Source organism: Sus scrofa, chromosome 17 (genome assembly GCF_054392235.1).
Source record: "Sus scrofa isolate SSC_HxYL_T2T_F1_AM1 chromosome 17, Sscrofa_HxYL_maternal_Yorkshire_Landrace_v2.0, whole genome shotgun sequence".
Taxonomy (NCBI): domain Eukaryota; kingdom Metazoa; phylum Chordata; class Mammalia; order Artiodactyla; family Suidae; genus Sus; species Sus scrofa.
In genome coordinates, this window is record NC_139399.1 from 48,174,330 (window position 1) to 48,195,368 (window position 21,039).

Genomic DNA, 21,039 nt, shown 5'->3' on the forward strand with positions numbered 1-21,039 from the left:
GTTGAGCTGTAAAAATTCTTTACATATTTTAGATACAAGTCCCTTATCAAATACATGGTTTGCAATATTTTCTACCATTTGGTGCATTCTTTTTACTTTCTTTAAAAATTTTTTTTTTTAATTTTAAATTTTTTCTTTTTATGGCTGTACCTGTAACACAGAAGTTCCCAGGCCAGGGGTTGAATGGGAGCTGCATCTGGGGCCCATGCCACAGTCCCAAGGCAATGCTGGATCCTTAATCCACTGAGTGAGGTCAGGGATCAAACCTGCATCCTCACAGAGACAGCGTCATGTCCTTAACCTACTGAGCCACAGTGGGAACTCCTCTTTTTATTCTCTTGATGGTGTCCTTTGACACACAAAAGGTTTTAATTTTGATGAGTCCAGTTTATCTATTTTTTCTTTGTTTCCTGTGTTATGTTTATGAAATCATTGTGTTATGTGCAGATAGGATGGATAAACAAGAAGGTCCTGTCCTACTGTGCAGCACAGGGAACTATATTCAATATCCTGTGATAAACCGTAATGGGAAAGTATATTAAAAAGAATATATATACATATAAATAAATCACTTTGCTGTACAGAAGAAATTAACACCACATTATAAATCAATTGTACTTTAATAAAATTTAAAAAAACCCCACTGAGATCCAAGGTGGCAAAATTTATGCCTGTATTTTCCAATAAGAATTTTTTAGTTTTACCTTTTATATTTAGGTTTGTGATCCATTTTGAGTTACTTTTTGTGTAGGGTTTGAGGAAGGTGCCCCACTTCCTTCTTTTGCTTGAGTGTATCCGGTTGCTCCTGAAGCATTCGTTGAAAAGATTCTTCTTTCTCCATTGAGTTATATTGGCACCCTTGCCAAAAATCAACTAACCATAAATGTGGGTGTTTATTTCTAGCCTCTCAATTCTCGCCATTGATTTATAAATCTATCCTCATACCAGTACCACCCCGTCTTGATTACCAGGGCTTTGCAGCAAGTTTTGAAATTGAGAAGTGTGGGCCCTCAAATTTTGTTTTTCTTTTTCAAGATTGTTTTGGCTGTTCTGGGCCCCTTGACTGTCCATATGAATTTAGGATCAGTTTGTCAATGTTTGCAAAGAAGCTAGGTGGGATTTTGTTAGGGATTATGTTGTCTCTATAGGTCAGTTTGGGGACTGACTGCTGCCGTGTTAACAATGCATAGTCTTCCAGTTCATGAAAATGGGATGTCTTTCCATTTACTTAGTTCTTTCATTTCTTTCAATAATTTTTGTAGTTTTCAGAGTAAAAATGTTGCACTTCTTTTCTTAATATTATTTCTAAGTCTTCTTTTGATATGACAGTTTATTTTCTTCATTTTATTATTGGATTGTTTGCTAGTATATAGAAATGCAGTTTATTTTTATATATGAACCTTATATCTTGCAACTTGCTGAACTTATTTATTAGCTCTCATAAATGTTTAGTGGAGTCCTTAGGAATTTTTATATAGAAGATTATGTTACCTAAAATAGAGATGCTCTTACTTCTCTCTTTCCAATCTGGATGCCTTTGATTTCATCTTCTTCCTTTATTGCCCTGGTTGGAACCTCCAGTACGATGTTGAATAGAACTGGTGAGAGTGGACATCCTTGTCTTATTCCTGATCTTAGGTGGAAAGCATTCAGTCTTTCACCATTAAGTGTGATGTTTGATGTAGGTTTTTCATAGATGCCCTTTATCTGGTTGAAGAAATTCCCTTCTTCTAGTTTGTGGTGTTTTTATCATGAAAGGGTATTGGACTTTGCCAAATACTTCTTCTGCATCTATTGAGATTATTGTATGGTTTTTATCCTTTATTTTATTGGTATGGTACATTACATGATTGATTTTTCAGAAGTTAAGCCAACCTTGTATTCTTGGGGCAAAGCTCATTGGGTCACGATGTATAATTCTTTTTATATTGCAGGATCCAGTTTGCGGATATTTTGTTGAAAATTTTTACATCTTATAGTCATGAGATAATGGTCTGTGGTTTTCTTTTCTTATGATGTCTTTGTCGGGTTTTGGTGTTAGGGTAATACTGGCTTTGTAGAGTAAGCTATGTTCCTTAACTGGTGTTAATTCTTCTTTAAACGTTTGGTAGAATTCACCAGTCAGGTCATCTGGGCCTGAGTTTTTCTTTGTGAGAAGTTTTAAAATTACTAATTAAATCTTTTTACTTGTTTTAACTTTATTCAAATTTTTCATTTCTTCTTGCTTTCAGTAGTTTGTGTTTTCCTAGGTGTCTGTCCATTTCATCCACATTATCTAATTTGTTGGCATAGCATTGTTCATAGCATTTCCTTAAAATCTTCTTTACTTCTTCTTCTTCCTCTTTTTTTTTTTTTTTTTTTTTTTTTTTTGCTTTTTAGGGTGGCATATGGAGGTTCCCAGGCTAGGGGTCTAATCAGAGCCACACCGGCCAGCTTATGCCACAGCCACAGCAATGCCAGATCTGAACCTCGTCTGCGACCTACACCACAACTCATGGCAACACTGGATCCTTCACCCACTGAGTAAGGCTAGGCATCCTCATGGATCCCAGTCAGGTTCGTTAACCCCTGAGCCATGAAGGGAACTCCTCCTTCCTTTTTCTTGCTCTAAGGTTTGCTTTTCCTCTTAAGACACCTAGTGTCTTAAGGTAGAAGTTTAGGTTATTAATTCAAGATCTTTCTTCTTCTGTAATATGGGCATTACAGCCATACATGTCCCTTTAAGTCCTACTTTACTGCATCCCATACATTTTGATATGCTGTGTCACTCACAACATATGATGATGATGAATTTTCATTCATCTCAAAATATTTTCTACCTTTTTGGGTGATTTCTTCTTTGATTCATTGGTTACTGGGTGTTTGATTTTCACTTATTTGTAATACCCCAAATTTCCTTCTGTAATTGATTTCTTAATTCATTCCATTGTGGTTAGAAATATACTTTTTATGATTTCATTCCATTTAATTTATTGAGGCTTGTTTTATGACTTAGCATATGGTCTATCCTGGAGAACATCCCATGTACACTTGAGAAGAATGTATATTCTGCTGTTGCTGGGTGGCTTATGTAGTTTTAATTTGATTCATCTTCTAAGTGAGGTTGTACATTTTCTCATATGTTTTAAGCACCATTTCATTTGCTATAAACCACTATGGTTAATTTTCTTTTCTTTTCCTTTTTTTCTTTTGTAGGGCTAGCACCCTCAGCATATGGAAGTTCCCAGGCTAGGAGTTAAATTAGAGCTGCAGCTGCTGGCCTATGCCACAATCACAGCAACACCACATCCAAGCCAGATCTTCAGCTTGTGCCAAAGCTGGATCCTTAAGCCACTGAGCAAAGCCAGGGTTCGAACTGGTACCTCATGGATACTAGTTGAATTCTTAACCTGCTGAGCCACAGTGGGAACTCCTCATGGTTATTTTTCTTACTTTATGGGAACTCTTTATATATTAAGGGAAAAAACCCTTTGTCTATCCTATGAGTTACAAATATTTTTCCTAGTTTTGGACTTATGTTTATTTGAGCCATGCAGATGTTTTAGATGTTTATGTAGGTTGATTTATTATTTTTTAAATGATTTTTAGGTTTTTGATCATGTTTAGAAATCCTTTTCCCATGCTGAGACTAGAAAAATTATTCTCCCTCCCATTTTTAGAGCTTTATGGTTTTATTTTTGTGTGGTTTAAATATGATTGATCTGGGATTTATGGGCATATGGGGTGAGATTGAGGTCCGACTTTGTTTCTTGAGGGCAGATCATTGGCCCAACTCCATCTTAAAAAGTCTACCTTTTTTTCACTGTTATGAAATACTTTCATAATATATTAAATTACCATATGTTTGGGGAAAATTTTTGGATCCTCTATTCTGCTCCATTGATTTACCTGTTTTTGTACTGATATCACACAGTTTTAATTACCATGACTTTATAATAAGTTTTACTGTCTGATTGGGCTAATTCTCCTAATTAATTTTTAGGATTTTACTGCCTATTCTTATACATTCACTCATAAACTTGAACACTGACTTGCCTAGTTAAAAAAAAATTCTGGAGTTCCCATCATGGCACAGTGGTTAACGAATCCGACTAGGAACCATGAGGTTGCGGGTTCGGTCCCTGCCCTTGCTCAGTGGGTTAGGGATCCGGCGTTGCCGTGAGCTGTGGTGTAGGTTGCAGACGCGGCTCGGATCCTGCGTTGCTGTGGCTCTGGCGTAGGCCGGTGGCTACAGCTCGGATTCAACCCCTAGCCTGGGAACCTCCATATGCTGCGGGAGCGGCCCAAGAAATAGCAACAACAACAACAAAAAAATTCTGTTGGAGTTTTTATTCACATTCAATTTTTAGATTTATTCAGGAAGAATTGATATTTTTGTAATGCTAAGCTTTCTTTCATCTTATTTCCTGATTTCTGTGGGTATATAGATACCTTACTGATTTTGGACATTAACTTTTAATTTCCACTTTACTTAATTCACTTTTTATTTAATTGTTTTGTAGCAGATTCTCTTGGATATCTCAGATCTATGTTGATAACAAATTCAAATAATGATAGTTGTCTTTTTTCTTTTTTTTTGTTTAGGGCTGCGCCTGTGGCATATGGAAGCTCCTGAGCTAGGGCTCACATTGGAGCTGCAGCTACCAACCTACAGCACAGCTACAGCAACACCAGATCTGAGCTACATTTGCATTTGCCACCTACACCGCAGCTCATAGCAATGCTGGATCCTTAACCCACTGAGCAAGGCCAGGGATTGAACTTGCTTCCTCATGGATGCTGGTCAGATTAGTTTATGCTGAGCCATGACGGGAACTCTCTCATCTTCTCTTTTCTAATTCCATTTTATTCCTTCCATTTCGTTTTCTTAGCACATTGCACTGGCAGGCATCTTAGAACAAAGTTAACTTGTGGACATGCATGTCTTTTCTGGACTCTTTCCCTGTGAAGTGGCTTTTGTAGGTCTTGGCTCTAATCAACTCTACCAGGCAGTCTCTTCAGGGCCACACACAGGGCTTGGCACACAGTAGGAATTTTGGAAGCCTCTGCCTAATTGTAAAAGTGGTTAGAAAAAAAAGCAAAGCTCCAAAGAGAGCTCTTCCATAGTAATGATAGTAATAGCTAGTATTTATTGAGCACTTTCTATGTTCTAGTCACTTTAGAAGCATTACTTCATGGTTTTTCCTCAAGCCCAATTGCATAGGAATTAATGCACATTCCCATTTTTGATAAGGGATAAACTGAGGCCCCCTAGAGGCTGCATGGCTAGGAAGTGGCAAGTTGGCACCTGAACCTGGCATTTTGGCTCCAAGCCTTCCGCGAAGCTTCTTCTTCCCTGGAAGGTCCAGAGATACAGATGTGGATGTCAGAGGCTGACTGCTGACCCTGTTGCCTCTGTGTTAGGGAGGTGGAGATGGTGCAGTGGTGGGGTGCCTAGGGCAGTGGGGACATCAGCACATGGATGGGACTCCAGAAGTGCCTTCTGACCCTTGAGCAATCCCACCTCTGCCGCACTCGCTGCTGTGTGGCCTCAGGGAAGGTTTTGGCTTCTCTGAACTTTGGTCCCACCTGAAAAGTTATAGTCCCTACTTCACCTTGATGTATGTCCGGACAATTGAGTATCAACTGTATGCAAAATCCTCCGTTCTGTGCTTGGCATTCCAGGCCCTGCCAGCTACTCTTGCTCCCTCTTGCATTGCTCCTCTTGTCACCTGTAATGGTAATAATAACAGCAAACAACAGTGAGCACCGTTTATCATATACTTATTCTCTGCCTGGCACATGGACTCTGTTACTTAATTCTCAAATGTCAGCTTTATTATTACCCCCATTTCCCCCCCTTTTTTGGCCACCCCTTGGCATATGGAGTTCCTGGGCTAGGGATCAGATCCGAGCCGCAGTTGTGACCTACGCTGCAGCTGTGGTGATGCTGGATGCTTAACCCACTGTGCCAGGCTAGTGATGGAACCCACATCCCAGAGCTCCAGAGATGTCACAGATCCTGTTGCACCACAGCGGGGAACTCCAACCCCCATTTTAAAGGTAAGGAAACAGAGAGATCACGTGACTTGCCCAGGAAGATTTAGCTAGTCGTAGGTAGTGGGGCCAGGATTCGAACTGGAGGTCTTATTCTCAACTACTAAGTTCCTGGCCTCCCTCCCACCCTTAGAAGAGGTGGAGGTGACATTCTTCAGAGTCAGGAGGGAAGGCGTGGGTATGTCCTGACTGAACTGCAGTCTTTTCTGATTCTTCTGGATGTTGTGTCTGTATGACCGGAGGAGGCAAAGGCTGGGAGGTGAGAAAGTAGTGAAGGGATATTCCTTTGCCTCTCCACACCTTTTGGATGCAAACCTTTTGGACTCCTTCCAGAGCTTTCTCTAAACTTCTATGGCTCGTGTGTGCACCTCTGCGCGCGCGCGCGCACACACACACACATTCACATTCACATTCACGCACTAATTTTCCTTACAGAAATAACTGTAGTTCATGTGTCCTCCATGGCAAGTGTCACCCTAAGCCCACTGTATGCGTTGTCTCATTTAATCCTCCCACCAAGCCTCTGACATAGGTGGCATGATTGCCCCCATTTTCTGGTTGAGGAAACAGGCTCCGAGTGGCCCAGAGGACATTCTACACGGCCACCCTCCTCTTTTCACTTAACAGTGTGTTGTGAGCCTCTTCCCAGGCCACACTGAGCTCTCTTTCCATTTAATTAGCTTCATTATTTGCTTGTCCAGTCCCTCTCTGATACACCCTGAGGTCGTTTCCAGTTTTCTGTGGACAGTGTTGAGCAGAGGAGGCCCCATTTGTTTGTGTGGATTATGGAGATGCCTCTGGCTGCCGCAGGAGGGCGCACTGGAGGGGCCGCCACTGCTCTCCCAGGTCAGGAGGACAGAGACCTGGCCCGAGGCCTGCAGATAGGGCGGGGGGAGGGATGCGTTTGAGGGAGAGTAGCAGGGAGGATGGGGGAGCAGCCCTGAGACAGTGACACGGGGTGAGGGAAAGCCTTCGAGGGAGAGGCCATGTCCGTTTGGGACCTGCTGAGCATGAGGCTTTGGGGCGCTGGTCGGAGGTGCCGAAGGGCAGCCCCGGGGCCTCTCACTTAGTGGTAGCGCAGGCCCTCGGTACAGAGCCTGTGGTTGGGAGTGCCTCCCACTCCCGGGAAGGAAAGAGGGCACCTTCCTCTGCAAACCTCAGACACCCCCAATGCGGAGCCCCTACCACTTCCTCTTGGACCCCGAGGATCTATCTCTGCTTTGGAGTGTGCGCGTGGCGGAAAAGATGTGGGGTCTGGCCCTTCTCAGAGACCCAGCTCATGGTGACTTAGCGTTTGTGCCCTGAGACAGAGGCTTGCCTCAAGAAAGAGACCAAGGTCAAGGCGGGGGGAGTGTCTCTTCCAAGGTCATGCAGCACCGCTGCAGCCCTGTAGGGACTGGACCCCACCCTAAACGTGCTGTCCTTCCTCAAGCATATGATGTCTTGTCCAAGCTTAAAATCTTGGCTTTCTCTAGTGACTGGGCTAGGCTGCTTATCCATTCATGCTCCATTTGCCAACAGTGTCTGGCTGTTCGTATGTGAAAGAGAGGTCAGCGGGCAGGAGGTGGATCCCAGGAGCAGTTCCTGATCCCACCCTGTCCAGTTGGGTTTCATGTCCCCACTCCTTTGTATTCACCCTTGCTGTGTGACCTCAGGCAGGTGCCTCAACCTTTCTATACCTCTGCTTCTTCATCAGTAAAATAGGGACACTATATCTACCCCCTCCATTATCATGGAGGTTTGATGAGTCAATATTTGCAAAGTGCTTAGAACGGGGCCCAGTGCAAGGTCCAGGCTCTGGGAGTGGTTGACTATCGCAGAATGATACATGGTCTCTACAACGTGGCATTTCAGGAACAAAGCAGGAGGCAAATCATGTGTCTGTGCTCCTTTAGTCTTTTGTCTATTCTGCAAATATTTCAGAACACCTAGCTTTCCTTCTTCCTCCATGGTGCATCAACCAAGTACCCTTTCTCCTGTCTTTGATTACCTCCAGTGACAGGGGGCTCACTCTCTATCACTTAGTTCATCTGAAGAAAGTTTGGATTCATAGAAAGTTCCTCATTAATTTTTTTTTTTTTTTGCTTTTTAGCCACACCTGCAGCATATGGAAGTTCCCAGGCTAGGGGTCAAATCAGAGCTACCACTGCCGGCCCGCACCACAGCCATAGCAAGGCTAGATCTGGGCCATATCTGTGACCTACACCACAGCTCACAGAAATGCCGGATTCTTAACCCACTGAGCAAGGCCGGAGATCAAACCCACATCTTCATGGATCCTAATCAGGTTCGTTACTGCTGAGCCACGACAGGAACTCCCCTCATTAAAATTTTTAAAAATGTATTTTTAAATGTGTTTTTGTAATTTTTTATTTCCTCTCGAAGTCCCACAAACAAGTCCCCTGTGAGAGCATGCACCCTTTGAGGCAGGACCTGGCCAGATCCTCTCTGTGTCCCCTTGTGCTGATTGGCAGAGGGCTTGCTGCACAGTTGGTGCTGTGACCGCTATACCAGGGAGCAGGCAGGGGGAGGGTACAGTCGTGGGGGCCCAGCCTCCATTAAGCCTGGAGCTGTGGGTAACTGGGTCAGGAGGTCCCCTGGGACACCACCTGTATGAGGGCTGATGGGAACCATGACCTCAAGGGATTGGGTTGCCATAGAAATTGGCCTTCCTAGGCCCGTTGGCATGTCTGTCAGGAGGCCCCAGTGAGCAGGTCTCCCCAGGGCCTTCCCGGCCCCACATTCTCTGAGCTGGATGGTCCCCAGGGAGCGTGCAAGCCATGACCCCATTGTGCAGATGAGCAGCCTGAGGCCCAGAGGGTTACAGGGGCTGGCTAAAGGTCACATAGGGAAGGGCAGGGTCACAGAGCTGGGCTTGGTGCTCAGGGCAAACAGTCTTGCCGAGGCCCCAACCCGTCAAGGGGACCTTTTTCCATTCATGGGTTTCCAGAGGAAATTTTGGACAGATTCCAGGCCTGCAGCATCCCCTGGAGAATAATTGGAGCTCATGTCACCAGCAGGTCCAGAATCACAGGATCAGGATAGCTGATGGGGCAGGGTCACCGCATGTTCCCAGCCTTCTGCCTTGCTGCCTTCAGATGTCACAGTCGTTTGCGAATGAAGAAATGGGCACACAGAGAAGTTAAATCATTTGCTTGAGGTCATGCCATTGACGAGGGACAGAGCCGGGATTTGAGTCTGGGGAGTCTGGCTCCAGAGGTCACCTTTCTTTTCTTTCTTTCTTTTTTTTAGGGCTGCTCTTGTGGCATAGGGAAGTTCCCAGGCCAGGGGTCGAACCGGAACTGCAGCTGCCAGCCTGCACCACAGCCACAGCAATGTGGGATCCAAGCCGCATCTATGACCTACACCGCAACTTGCAGCCATGCTGGATCCTTAACCCACTGAGTGAGGCCAGGCAGGGATGGAACCCAGCTCGTCACAGACACTATGTTGGGTTCTTTAACCCACTGAGCCACAGTGGGATCTCCCCAAAGCCGTTTAACCACTGTGCCATACCCAGCCTCACTCTCGCTTTGGCAGGAATGAGAGATATTTCAGGTCTGGGTAGTTCTCAGCACCAGGCCTGCCGGAGTCAGAGCCTGATGAAATCTGATCCCAGAGTCAGAGCCGTGGTGATTTCTCTTTCTGATCCTATCCTCCCAACAGTCCTGAGAGGTCTGCTTTCTTCCCACTTTGTAGATGAGGACGCTGAGGCCCAGAGAGGGGAAGTGACTTGCCCAAGGTCACCCAGCAGGGAGAGGTGGAGCAGGTCCTCTAGTGCAAGACCCTTGACTCCATACCTGGTGTTTGTGCTGAGACCTCGGGCTGCTTCCCAGGTCCTCTGGGAGAGCCCCTGCCTTCCACCAGGTGAGGTGGTGACCTGTCAGGGCTGCCAAGTTGAGGGAGCTGGGAGGGATGGCTGTGGGGGGTGGGGGGAGACCTGGCCAGGCACGGTGGGTGGGAGCCAGGACCTGAGGATGGAGACATGGGAAGCGAAGAGGGGTGGCAGGGCTGCGGGCATCCCTGGGGAGTGTGCAGCTTGGGTGTCTCTCTGCTCCCTGATCTCTAGCCCTCCCAGATTTCTGGCTCGGAGATCTCTACCACTTTTTCCCCCTCTATTTTGGTCGCCACCTGGCATATGGAGTTCCTGGGCCGGGGATCAGATCTGAGCAGCAGTTTCGACCTAAGCCACAGCTGTGGCAATGCTGGTTCCTTTAACCCACTGTGCCAGGCTGGGGATTGAACCTGCACCCTGGCGCTGCAGAGACACCACTGATCCCATGGCACCATGATGGGAATTCCGGCTCAGAGAACTCTTAACTCTTGAGAGATTCATTCATTCGTCCAGCTGTTTATTGAGCACCTACTGTGCCATACATACCCTGTGTTAGGTGCAGGGAGCACAGCAGTGAGCTAGACAGGCAAAGGCCCATGACAACAATCATATAAACCCATAAACAACCCCCAAATCTGGGCCACATTTTATCAAGAAGAGGCACAAAAAGCAGAGGGACTTAGACCAGTGAAAGGAGTTGGGAAACCCTTCCCAAAGAGGTGACTTTTCCCCCTTGATAGCTGTATTGAGATGTAATTGACATACAATAAACTATACTTATTTAAGGTGTATAGCTTGATAATTTTGACACATGGATGCACTCACGGAACTATCAGCACAGTCAAGATCATCCATCACCCCTAAACATTTCCCTCCCATCCCCCACATGCTGCCTCCAAAGAGGTGACTTGACTTAGGCTGGGAACTGAAGGAGGCATGAGTTACTCTGGTGAAGGGATCAGGGAAGAGCATTCAGGCAGAGGGAACCACATGTGCAAAGGCCCTGGGGCTGGAGTGAGCTCCCAGCCATTTCTCCTTCTTCCAGCTGCCTGCAGTACCCCTGCCCTGGCTGCAACTTTTAGCACTTTCCCTCTGGTGTGAGACAGTTTCAGTCAGGCATGTATTAACTCAACAAACCCTTAGCCCTTTCCGATGTGCCTGGAACACAGATGTGACTCAGACACGGCCCTGCCCCCAATGGAGAGAAACAGTGACCTGGGAAGGTTGGGGAGGTTAGGGCTTCTGATTATGAGGTTTCTTCTGTGCTTGGCCCTGTACCAAAGAAGCACTTCATGGGTACCATCATTGTTCCCATTTTACAGATGGAGAAACTGAGGTTCTGGAAGGCTAATTTACCCAAAGAGACCTCTTTGAGCCTCAGTTTCCCTGTCTGTAGAATGGGTGGGAGTGCAAGCTTAGGGACCCCGGCAGCCCGGCCTGCTCCCTGAGGTCTTCACCCTAAGGTTCTCTCTCATCTCCAGCAGAACCATGGGCAGCAACAAGAGCAAGCCCAAGGACGCCAGCCAGCGGCGCCGCAGCCTGGAGCCTGCGGAGAACACCCACGGCGGCGGGGGCGGCGGCGGCGGTGGCGGTGGTGCCTTTCCCACCTCACAGACCCCCAGCAAGCCAGCCTCCGCGGATGGTCATCGAGGCCCCAGCACGGCCTTCGCCCCTGCGGCCGCCGAGCCCAAGCTGTTTGGTGGCTTCAACTCCTCGGACACTGTCACCTCCCCGCAGAGGGCGGGGCCCCTGGCTGGTCAGTGGGCCTGGGAGTGTGGGTGCCGGGTGGCCCTGCCCCCCCCCCCCCCCCCCCCCGTCGGGCTTAGGCTGCTCTGCTCTTTCTCTCACTGAAGGGGAGGAGCCTGTGGGTTACTGGGCCTTGGGGACTGTTGGGAGTTGCCTGGAGGCTTTATAAACTGGAAAGTGTGGTGCACACTTCATTGCTTCTAGGGGTGAATCCGATGCAGAGCATAAAGGAACCTAGAGATAGAGGACGATAGAGAGAAACTGAGGCCGTGAGAGCTGGGGGCTTCTCAGGGAGGCACAGGGAGCAGCTTGGAGGCTTTGCTCTTGGCTCTGGTCAGCCCAGAGAAGGATCAGGACTGGAGGCGGTGCGTGGCCAAGAGGGCGGGGCTCTTTGGGAGGGAGACGGGGGGCTTCGGTCTTCAGAGCCCCGCCGAACGCCGAGGTGCGCCCCTGCGCCCTCTGCTGGCGCCTTGGTAATATAGCAGTCCCAGGCACACTTCATTGCCTTTAGGGGTGAATCTGATACAGAGCATATCGTCCTAGAGATAGAGGACGAGAGAGAGAAACTGAGGCCATGAGAGCTGGGGGCTTCTCAGGGAGGCACGGGGAGCAGGTTGGAGGTCCTGAAGACGCACAGACCTAAGACCCTCACACAAACACGACACTTACTCGGACACCCTCAGACAGAGCCACACACACACAGAGTCAGTAGCTCATTCGGAGACACCCATAGAGGACCCCCAGGCTCTAGGATCAAAACAAAGATGCCTGTTATTGGGGGCTTCTGCTTCTATGGGAAAGACAGGTACCAAACAGATAAACCAACAGCTAGCATAACCTAGAGCCCAGTGGGCACACTCAGACACGGAGAGACACGCATGCTTCCTACACCTTTCACAGGCTTGCCTGGACCCCTGGACAAGGTGGGCATGCATAGAGGCCCGCCCCCTGTGAATGGGACCAGGCCTCTGGGCTGGTGGTAGGAGACCAACTCCGCCCCTCCCCCCAGCCAAGGCCTTGGCCGTTCTGACACGCCCCTCTTGCCCTGCAGGCGGGGTGACCACCTTTGTAGCCCTCTATGACTATGAGTCACGGACAGAGACTGACCTGTCTTTCAAGAAAGGGGAACGGCTCCAGATTGTCAACAACACGTGAGTCCCCCGCCCCCCCCTTCCCCGTCACCCCTCTGGACCCTGATCCAGGGCCTGGTCTTGAGACAGACAGCTTTGAGTGACCCCAGAGTGGGGAGGCCAGCCTGATGGGCAGTGGGGAGAGCTCAGCATCAAGGCAGCCAAGGTCCAGGGAGCTGACCTGGGGCCTGCAGGAGTGATGAGGCAGGGGCTCTGGGAAGGCTCTGTAATTGGTCAACAGAGCACAGCGTTCCAGATCACAGAACCCGCAGAAGTTGCAGGTGGTGAGGGCAGGACTGGGCCTGGGACCCAGGACCACACAAAGCAGAGCCTGTGAGCTGGAGGCTGTGTCCACATAGGCACTGGAGAGCCTGGGACAGCCAGTGAAGCCGGAGTCTCCAGCTGTAGAGGGAGGGGCCCACATTCGGAGGGCTGGGGGGACCCATTTGGGGGACCCAGTGGGAGAGGGGTCAGGATAGGGCATGGGGATGAGGTGATGGGATAAGGGGTGGTGGGCAGGCACCCTGGTGGGCATCTCTGGCTCACCTGCAGGAACTCCAGCCTTGGGGCATGGCATCCAAGAGCCAAGCTGGCGTGTGAGGGGGAGGGGGGGCCCTGTGAGTGGGGATAAAGAACTGGTGAGAGGTGAGTGGGGCTGTAGCCATGGGATGGGAGTCCTTCCCCTCTGCCCCGCTCCCCTCCTTTTCCAGGGTGGGGTGCCACACCTGTCATGGGCAGTGGGTGGGGCAGGCTTTGGGTCCTATACCCAGGGGTGATCACAGTGGGGAGGGCAGGATGCAGCCCCACACCTGCTGCATTTTTGCCCTTATAGGGCCTGCTGTCCCCTCTCTGCCACTTCCCATCCCCCGCTCCCCAGCATCCCCCCAGCCTCGGGGACCCCCGCTCCCCATTCCCTGCCAGTGCTTGCTCCCTCCAGCTCTGTCTCAGCTTCTCCCTCTCTCTGCTTCTCTCTCGCTGGCCCTTAGGAGGAAGGTGGATGTCAGGTGTGTACTCACTCCGGGGGCGGGGCGGGCTGGGTGGGGGCGCTTTGGCGGTGGGGGTGGGGCTGCTGCCGGCATGCGCTTCCTAGGGTCTGGCTCCCTTGGCTGCACCCCCTCCAGCTTCCCCAGCTTCTGTCCTCATCCCCACTAGTTTGACCAGATCCTGCCCTTCACCCCAGGCTGAGAATGGGGAGGGTTGTCCCATCACCCCGTCACTCCCCATCACACCCCATTCCCGTCCCCATCCTGCTAACTCACCCTCTCCCCGTTCAGCCCACCTGGAGTGCCGGCCGCATGCAGGGTCCAGTGCTGGGCCCAGTGAGGCCTGGGTGGAGAAGGCCATGCCCTCCTGCAGCCAGAGTGTGGCCGGGCCCCAGCCCCAGTCCAGGCCAAGTGGCAGGCAGAGGACGAGGCCAGGGTCAGTGCAGGCTTCGGGGCCCCTGCTGTGTGTCCCCCTCTTGTGGTGACCACCAGGGCTGGGAGGTTCAAGCAGGACCTTGAAGGAAGCCCTGTGAAGTCACGTGGCCTGTGGGGGTGGTGGAAAGCCGTCCCCGTCAAGGTGGGTGGAGCGCTGGAGGGGCCGGATACCTTCAGGACTGCAAGGACACCGAGTTCTAGGGGTAGAGTAGACTCGATCCATGAGCATCTTCAAAGGCCTGGCTAAGGAAGTTGGTCATCTCCACTGTTTCCAAGCATGTCTTGCTTGTTCGTGCCTCCCTGACCTTGTGCATGTTGTTCCTTCTGCCTGAAATGCCCTTTCTCCCATCTCTGTCTGGCGAACTCCTATTCATCCCTCGAGATCCAGCTCAGAACCGCCTTCTTTGTGAGGCAAAAGGGAAAAAAGGGAGCAGGCATTTTTACCCCTGTCCTCGTGTTTACTCTGCTGCAGTCCCGCCCGCCGGGGCTACAGTGATGGGGGAGGAGCCACCTCCATTTTGCAGATGAGGAAACTGAGGCTCAGCGATGTGAAGGCCCTTGCCCAAGGTCACACAGCTACCAAGTAGCAAAGCCAGGACTGGAACTTGGGCAGCAGCTCTCTCCCTTCCTTAAGCTGCTCTCCCTGGGGGAGGGGGCTTTCCCAGCTCCCCCCACCTGCCTCTGTCTGAGTCCCAGGGCTGCTCTGATTCTCTTATGGTTCCAGCTGTTTGCATCTGCCTCCCCCCAAACTGGGAACTCCCTGAGGGTTGCTCTTGGGCCTGCCACATTTCTGGGTTCCCCCATCACCTGCTGCTCAGCACCTGGGGAGGGGGCTGGGGTGCCCAGGTAGAGCTGGTGCACAAGGTGAACAGTAATAAAATAGCCACCATTTCTTGAGCCCTGCGGGTAAACGGGGTCTCAGGCTGAGCGCTTTCAGTTGTGTTGTTTTGTTTGTACAGCAGCACAGCCCTGGGAAGTGGACATGCATATTCGCTCCATTTTACAGATGAGGAAACTGAGGCCCAGAGAGGTGCAATGACTTGCTCAAGGTCACACAGCTAGTCATGGCAGAGCTGGGAGGAGTAGGCGTGGCCCCCAGCCCTTGGAGGAGGGTCTCCGTGGATTCACAGAGGAGCCAGGAGGGGGGCGGGGGCGCTGAGCAGGGATGGACAGACTCAGGTTGGAGGCTTTGAAGTACTGGGGGGACCTCAGCCAGCAACAGTGGGAAGGGTGTCTTGATCTGGTGGGGGTGGGGTGGGGCAGTGTTGTCACAGCTGGTAGAGCAAAGGCATGGCCAGAGGAAAGGCTCTGGAAACCTCTGCGTCTTTCACCCAGAGTCAGAGGGCAGCCCTCACTCACTCCTGCCCTTCCTTCTTCGCGCCTTCCAGGACAGCTGCAGGATGTGCTGTTGGGTCTGAGGCTGTGGGAGGCCTGGAAGTGATGGAGGCCTGGAAGTGAGGCGCCCTGATTGGCGGGTGGGAAAGGCTCAGGAGCCTTCGTCACATCACAGCACTCAGCTGCTCCTTTGCCTGAGACATTGGGTGATGGTAGAGTGGGGGGGCTGGCATTAGGGGAAGAGGAGGGGTAACAGGGTGGGGGGCGGGGCTTAGTGGAAGATGGGTCACCCAAATTTGAGGTGTCCAGGTCTCATACTTTATCTAAGAACCCTCCTGCCTGTCCTTCCACTATTACTGCTTAGGGTCCATCATTGTCAACCTCCTGCCCCACCTGGCCATCCTGTGTGAGTGAGGGCCTTTCTAAGTCTGTGCTGGGGCGGGCCGAGGGTGGGGGGTGGTTTCCTCACAGTAGTAGCCTAGAGACCCTGCTCCCTGGATCTTCCTGCCCAATGGTCCTGCTCCTACAATCCTGGGTGCTGTGTGGCCTTGGGTCCGAGGAAGTCCGCCGAGGGCTGAGGTATGGCTGCCCTGAGCCCCCCTGCCCTGGCATCTGTCTTCAGGGGTCAGAGCCCTGCTGAGTCTGACTCTGGGTTGCTTCCCAAGCTGCCCTCTCCTCCCACTCAGATTCCAGCCGCTTCTGTGGGGATGCTGGCCTCTGCCCCCTTGCCCTGGGCACACCAGTTCCACTCCCCACCGTGGAGCAATGGACCCCTTCCTGCTGTCTTCACATGACCTTCCTCGGCCTCACCCTGCTCTCTCCACATCACCCACAGGCCCGGGCCTCAGGGCCCGGAAACTTGCCTGGGCCGTGCCCGGCTGCCCTAGGTTGTCCAAAATCCCCAAAGTGCCTCTAGAACCCGTCCCAACAGCCCAAATGAGTTAAATAGAAGGACCCAAACTTGGCATGACTTTCCAGGTCCCAGAGCTGCCACATGCCTGTTGCACATGCCAGCCTGGATTAGCCACAAAGACTAGGCTCCCAAGAGAGGATCCTGAGGCTCAGAGAGGTGAGGTCAGTAGCTTGAAGTCACACAGCTAGTGACAGCGGTGGGGATGGAAGATCGTAGCTTGGAGACTCCTGGTCCAGGGCTTTCCCCTCTGGCCACGTGTGGGAAGATGAGGGCTCAGGCAGGGCAAGTGTGTGATTTCCTTCCCCCACCGCCTCCTGCCTGGCTGGTGAGGACCAGGCCCCAGGGAAAGTGCCAGATGCAGTAAATCTGCTCTACCTGTTAGGTTAATGCCTGGCACTTCTGACGCTGGGCTCAGATTGGGATCCCTGCCAGACTGGACTGATCTGGGGAGCTGTGGTGCCTCTCCTTGGGAGGGTAGTCCATGACCCTTGGCAGGGCCAGCTCACAGCCACCTGAGGCAGGGTCGACCCTCCCCGACTGTGGGCACGGGAAGATGGGGCTTGCGATGTCCATTTCACAGGGGAGCAAACTGAAGCCCAGAGGATAATCACGGTACACAGCTTACTCCGAGCCTGGCTTGATGCTGACTGTTGACACGCTTTGCCTGCCAGGGAGATGTGGTGAAGATTATCGCCTTCCTCTAGATGAGGAAACTAAGACCCAGAGAGGGTAGGGTACTTGCCCAAGGTCACACAGCAAATTCTTAGTGGAGACTGGGACTGAGCTGCTTTGTTTCTTTTTTTAAAAAAACTTTTTGGAGAGTGGGGAGGGGGACCATAGAGAGGCAGATTTCATCGTTTTCCTTCTTTTTTAGCCAAATAAGATATTGCCACACACATTGAGCACCTATGTGCCAGGCCCTGTGTTGGTATTTTCCATTCTGGGAGTGGGGCATGAGTAACCCCATCCTGCAGATGAGGAAACCGAGGCGGGGCCAAGGTAGCACAGCCTGGGATGGCGCCAGGATGGTCTGACGCTGGTGCTCAAGTTCTTAGGTGCCCCTTGAGCTGGACCCAGGCTGAAGCTGGTCCTTGGATCCTTAGTGGGATGGCAGTGCAGCTCTTTCCCTGCCCTCATGAGATAAAACCCACCAAACTGGACTGTGAGCCCAAACTCACCCAGGGCTGGCGTCCGGGAGCCGGAGGCTCTGCCGGCTGAACTCTGGGTAACACCAGCAGAGCTGAACCTTCCTTGCTTCTGGGGCCCTGCTTGGCTGGCCTCTGGGCACACGGTCCTGTCGGCCTTCCACTGTGAGTGCGAGGCTGGGAGCTCCCTTGAGGCCAGCTTGCAAACTCTGGCTTTGTTAGTCTGCCCTCTTTTGTAGTCTCTGACCCAGACCTCAGCCCAGTCCCTTGACCCGAGCCCTGCTGCCTCCTCCTCTGTCTCCCCCAGTTTCCCTGAGGGTTTCCGAGACTTGAGGGGCCTGGGGAGGCTGCAGGCATCCCGGAGGCCTGCTGGGTCTGGCCGCTGGCATGTAGGGCCCCTGCTTCTCACCCTTGCTCTGTCACTGTGTGGCTTTGGGCAAATCACTGCCCTTCTCTGTGCCTTCTTTTCTCCCTTGATGAAATGAAGATTCTAGATTGGAAGATTTCAGCCCTTGCCTGTGATGTGAGGTCTTGCTGTGTAGCTTTGGGCAAGTCTCTGTCCCGCTCTCTGCCTCAGTTTCCCCAGCTGTACAAAGAAAGTGCTGGGTTACTCGGGCCTGCGTGCTGTGTGTCCTTGGGCTGGTTCCGAGACATCTCTGTGCTACAGTTTCTTCATTGGGAGCTGTGGCCTCCCTTCCTTCTTTGCAGGGTGGCCTTGAAGGTCAAATGGGACAGACAGCTATGGAACCCCCCCGCCCCCTGCCATGTACACAGAGGGGTAGATGGAGGTTCTGGGCATCTGAGGGCTTCTTTCCTTACCCTGGAGCCCTCTCCCTTCCTATGGTGGAGCCTCGGCCCTCGTGGCTGAGCCCCTGGCTCTGGGATGCTCACCTGTACTCACCTGTTCTCAAAGAGCTCCCTCAGCCCCTGTCTCTCCCGGCCTCAACTTCTCCATCTTCAAAATGGGCTGAAGAATATAGGTCAGGGACAGCTCAGAACCAGGAGCCAGAGGTCCAGGTTCAAGTCCAGACTGTGGCTGTGGGCAAGAGCCTTTCTCTCCCTAGGTCCTGGCAATGGGGATGGGGGAGCGCATCCTGCTTGCGGTGTCAGTGGGGGAGGTGGGGGGGTGGGGGGTGAGGTCAAAAGCAGCCTCTGATCCAGATGCTCAGCAAAGTATCATGCCCCACCCCCCCACCCCACCCCCGTAGGGAAGGATTCCTTCTTATCTGGGAGTCAGGAGTCTGGGTGGACAGTGTGACCTTGAGCAGAGCCTTTGCTTCTCCAGCCTCAGTCTTCCCATCAGCATAGTGGGAATGGAGGGCGCTGGCCCCTATTTCCCAGGCAGCCCTTCCCGTTGGCCTCCCCATGGACCCTCTCCCCCTCCCCTTTGATTGCTTTGGATGCGAGGCCTCTGTGGCTGCCCCACCCTGTCCCCTTGTCCCTGGTCCCCAGCACCGCCTGGCACCCCCGCTCCCTCCCTCGCTCTTTCTGCCTCTCTCTCTCTCACCACCCCCATCTCTGCCTCTTCTTTCCTGTTGGGCTCTCGCTTTCTCCTCCCTCCTCTGTGTCTCTGGACCCCCGCTCCAGCCAGACCTGGTTCACATTCAGATGGCTGCAAAGGTACTTCCGCCCCTCTCCCCTCCCCCCCAGCCCAAGGGGACCCGCCCTGCCAGGGGCTCCTCCTGCCCCATCACCCTGTCCCCATCACCTGCTCCTCCCCATCCTCCTCCAGGGGCAATTAGTGCAGAAGGGCCCTGGGCACTGGGGCTCCGCCACCTCAGCTCCCTCTGACATGACTCGCTGTGTGACTTTGGGCAAGTCCCAGCCCCCTCTGGCCTCAGTTTCCCCCGGAGATGGGTAGGCTGCAGAAGGAGGTCTGTGGTTTTCAGTCAAGGAGCCCTGTGGGTGTGACCCATGATTTGTAACAAAGCCAGTCATCGCTCTAGTTTGTAAGGTTGGCGCCCGGGTTGTCACCAAGCCCCCAAAGGGCCACCCCTTGCCTCTACCCAGGTCTCACCAGCTCCCAGGCTTGGCCTTCCAAATCTCAGGGCTTCAGGAGGCTTGGAAGGTCTGAGTGGACCTCCCCCTGAGGCAGGAATCTTCTGTTACAACTTGCTTGCTCCCTGGAGACAGGGAGCTCCCTCCCTCAATCCCTAGGTGGCTCTTGGCATCTTGAGACGACCTGGTTTATCTGGAGGGGAGCAGATCACTTCCCATTTCAGGACTCTGCCCCTGTGAATTCGGGCCTCATCTGAGTCAGCCTTGGCCAAGAGGCATCTGGGATAGGGAGAGGAAGCACTCCAGGCCACCTCGGCCTGGCGGGCTGTGAGTGGCCTGATGCCACTGTTCCCTGCACCTCACTCAGCCTCAAGAGCCAACCCCCCTGACCCCACCCCTGCGCAACACCTGTGAAGACTGCAGACCTCGGGACCCATTGCTGATGGTTCCCTTCTTCCCCTTTGCTCCCTCCCTCTCCCTTTGCTCAGAGAGGGAGACTGGTGGCTGGCCCACTCACTCAGCACAGGACAGACGGGCTACATCCCCAGCAACTACGTGGCACCTTCCGACTCCATCCAAGCTGAGGAGTGAGTATTAACTCTGGCTTCCTGCTAGCTCACTGCCACTGCTGGGTCCGAGCTGCTCTCCTGGGCTGGAGTGGGAGGCTGACTGCCCGGGCCCAGCCAAATTCCAGGAAGAGGCACTGTAGGCGGGCAGAAGCCTGGACTACCAGCACCATCCTTCTTCCTCCCACGCCAGGTGGTACTTTGGCAAGATCACCAGACGCGAGTCAGAAAGGTTACTGCTCAATGCGGAGAACCCAAGAGGGACCTTCTTAGTGCGAGAAAGCGAAACCACGAAAGGTATGAGTGCTTCTGCTGGCCGGTGGGAACTGAGCCCTTTGTGGGTTATTTGATCTGGGTGTTGCAGAATAAATAGGAGTTTGGTATGTGGAGTCGGGTGGGAACAGCCCTCCAGCTGGAGAAAAGACAGGCTCAAAGGCAGGGAGGTACTTTTAAGGAGCACTGAGTTATCTGGGGTGGCCAGAGGTGCAGCAAAAGAGGCCAAGCTCTCTGGCTTTAGGTTCCTCAGATGAGGAACAGGTACAGGTCGTCAGGAGGTTTGATGGTCACAGAGCTATTCCCAGGGAGGGTGCTGAGGCAATGGGCCCCTCTCCTTCCTCTTCTCCAGGGGCCTTGGGGGCTGGAATGGGTGCTGGGACCTGGCTTTGCCCTTCCTCCAACAGTCCTGGCCTCTGTTCCTCTGCAGTCCCTCCCCTCTGCCAGAGAATGATCACTCCCTTTCTCTCCAGCCCCTCTGCAAGTGGGTTGCAGACTTCCCCATCACCATGGCAACAAAGCTCCCGCTTCTGTGGGCCTGGGGCTCAGTAGGAGATGGGAAAGCAGAGCATCCATGTCATGTGTGTGCATTTATGAGCAGTTGTGTGGCCGTGCCATGCCATGTGTGGGTCCCAGCATGTGTG

At 52.2% G+C, this 21,039-nt stretch overlaps 1 protein-coding gene across 12 annotated transcripts in view; it reads left to right on the top strand.

The window, feature by feature from the left end:
* The window catches only part of SRC (SRC proto-oncogene, non-receptor tyrosine kinase), a 53,657-nt gene that overhangs the window by 21,283 nt on the left and 11,335 nt on the right, over window positions 1-21,039 (top strand). For 2 of the 12 annotated variants that reach the window (XM_021077969.2, XM_021077970.2), the window contains exons 3-9: window positions 9,736-9,903; window positions 11,353-11,627; window positions 12,669-12,768; window positions 13,734-13,751; window positions 19,146-19,178; window positions 20,045-20,143; window positions 20,316-20,419. In XM_021077969.2, the coding sequence (XP_020933628.1) occupies window positions 11,360-11,627; window positions 12,669-12,768; window positions 13,734-13,751; window positions 19,146-19,178; window positions 20,045-20,143; window positions 20,316-20,419 (622 nt within the window). In that variant the 5' untranslated portion in view covers window positions 9,736-9,903; window positions 11,353-11,359. The remainder of the gene's footprint in view (window positions 1-9,735; window positions 9,904-11,352; window positions 11,628-12,668; window positions 12,769-13,733; window positions 13,752-19,145; window positions 19,179-20,044; window positions 20,144-20,315; window positions 20,420-21,039) is intronic. The other 10 variants (XM_021077971.2, XM_085003867.1, XM_021077972.2 and 7 more) reach the window with 5 other exon arrangements.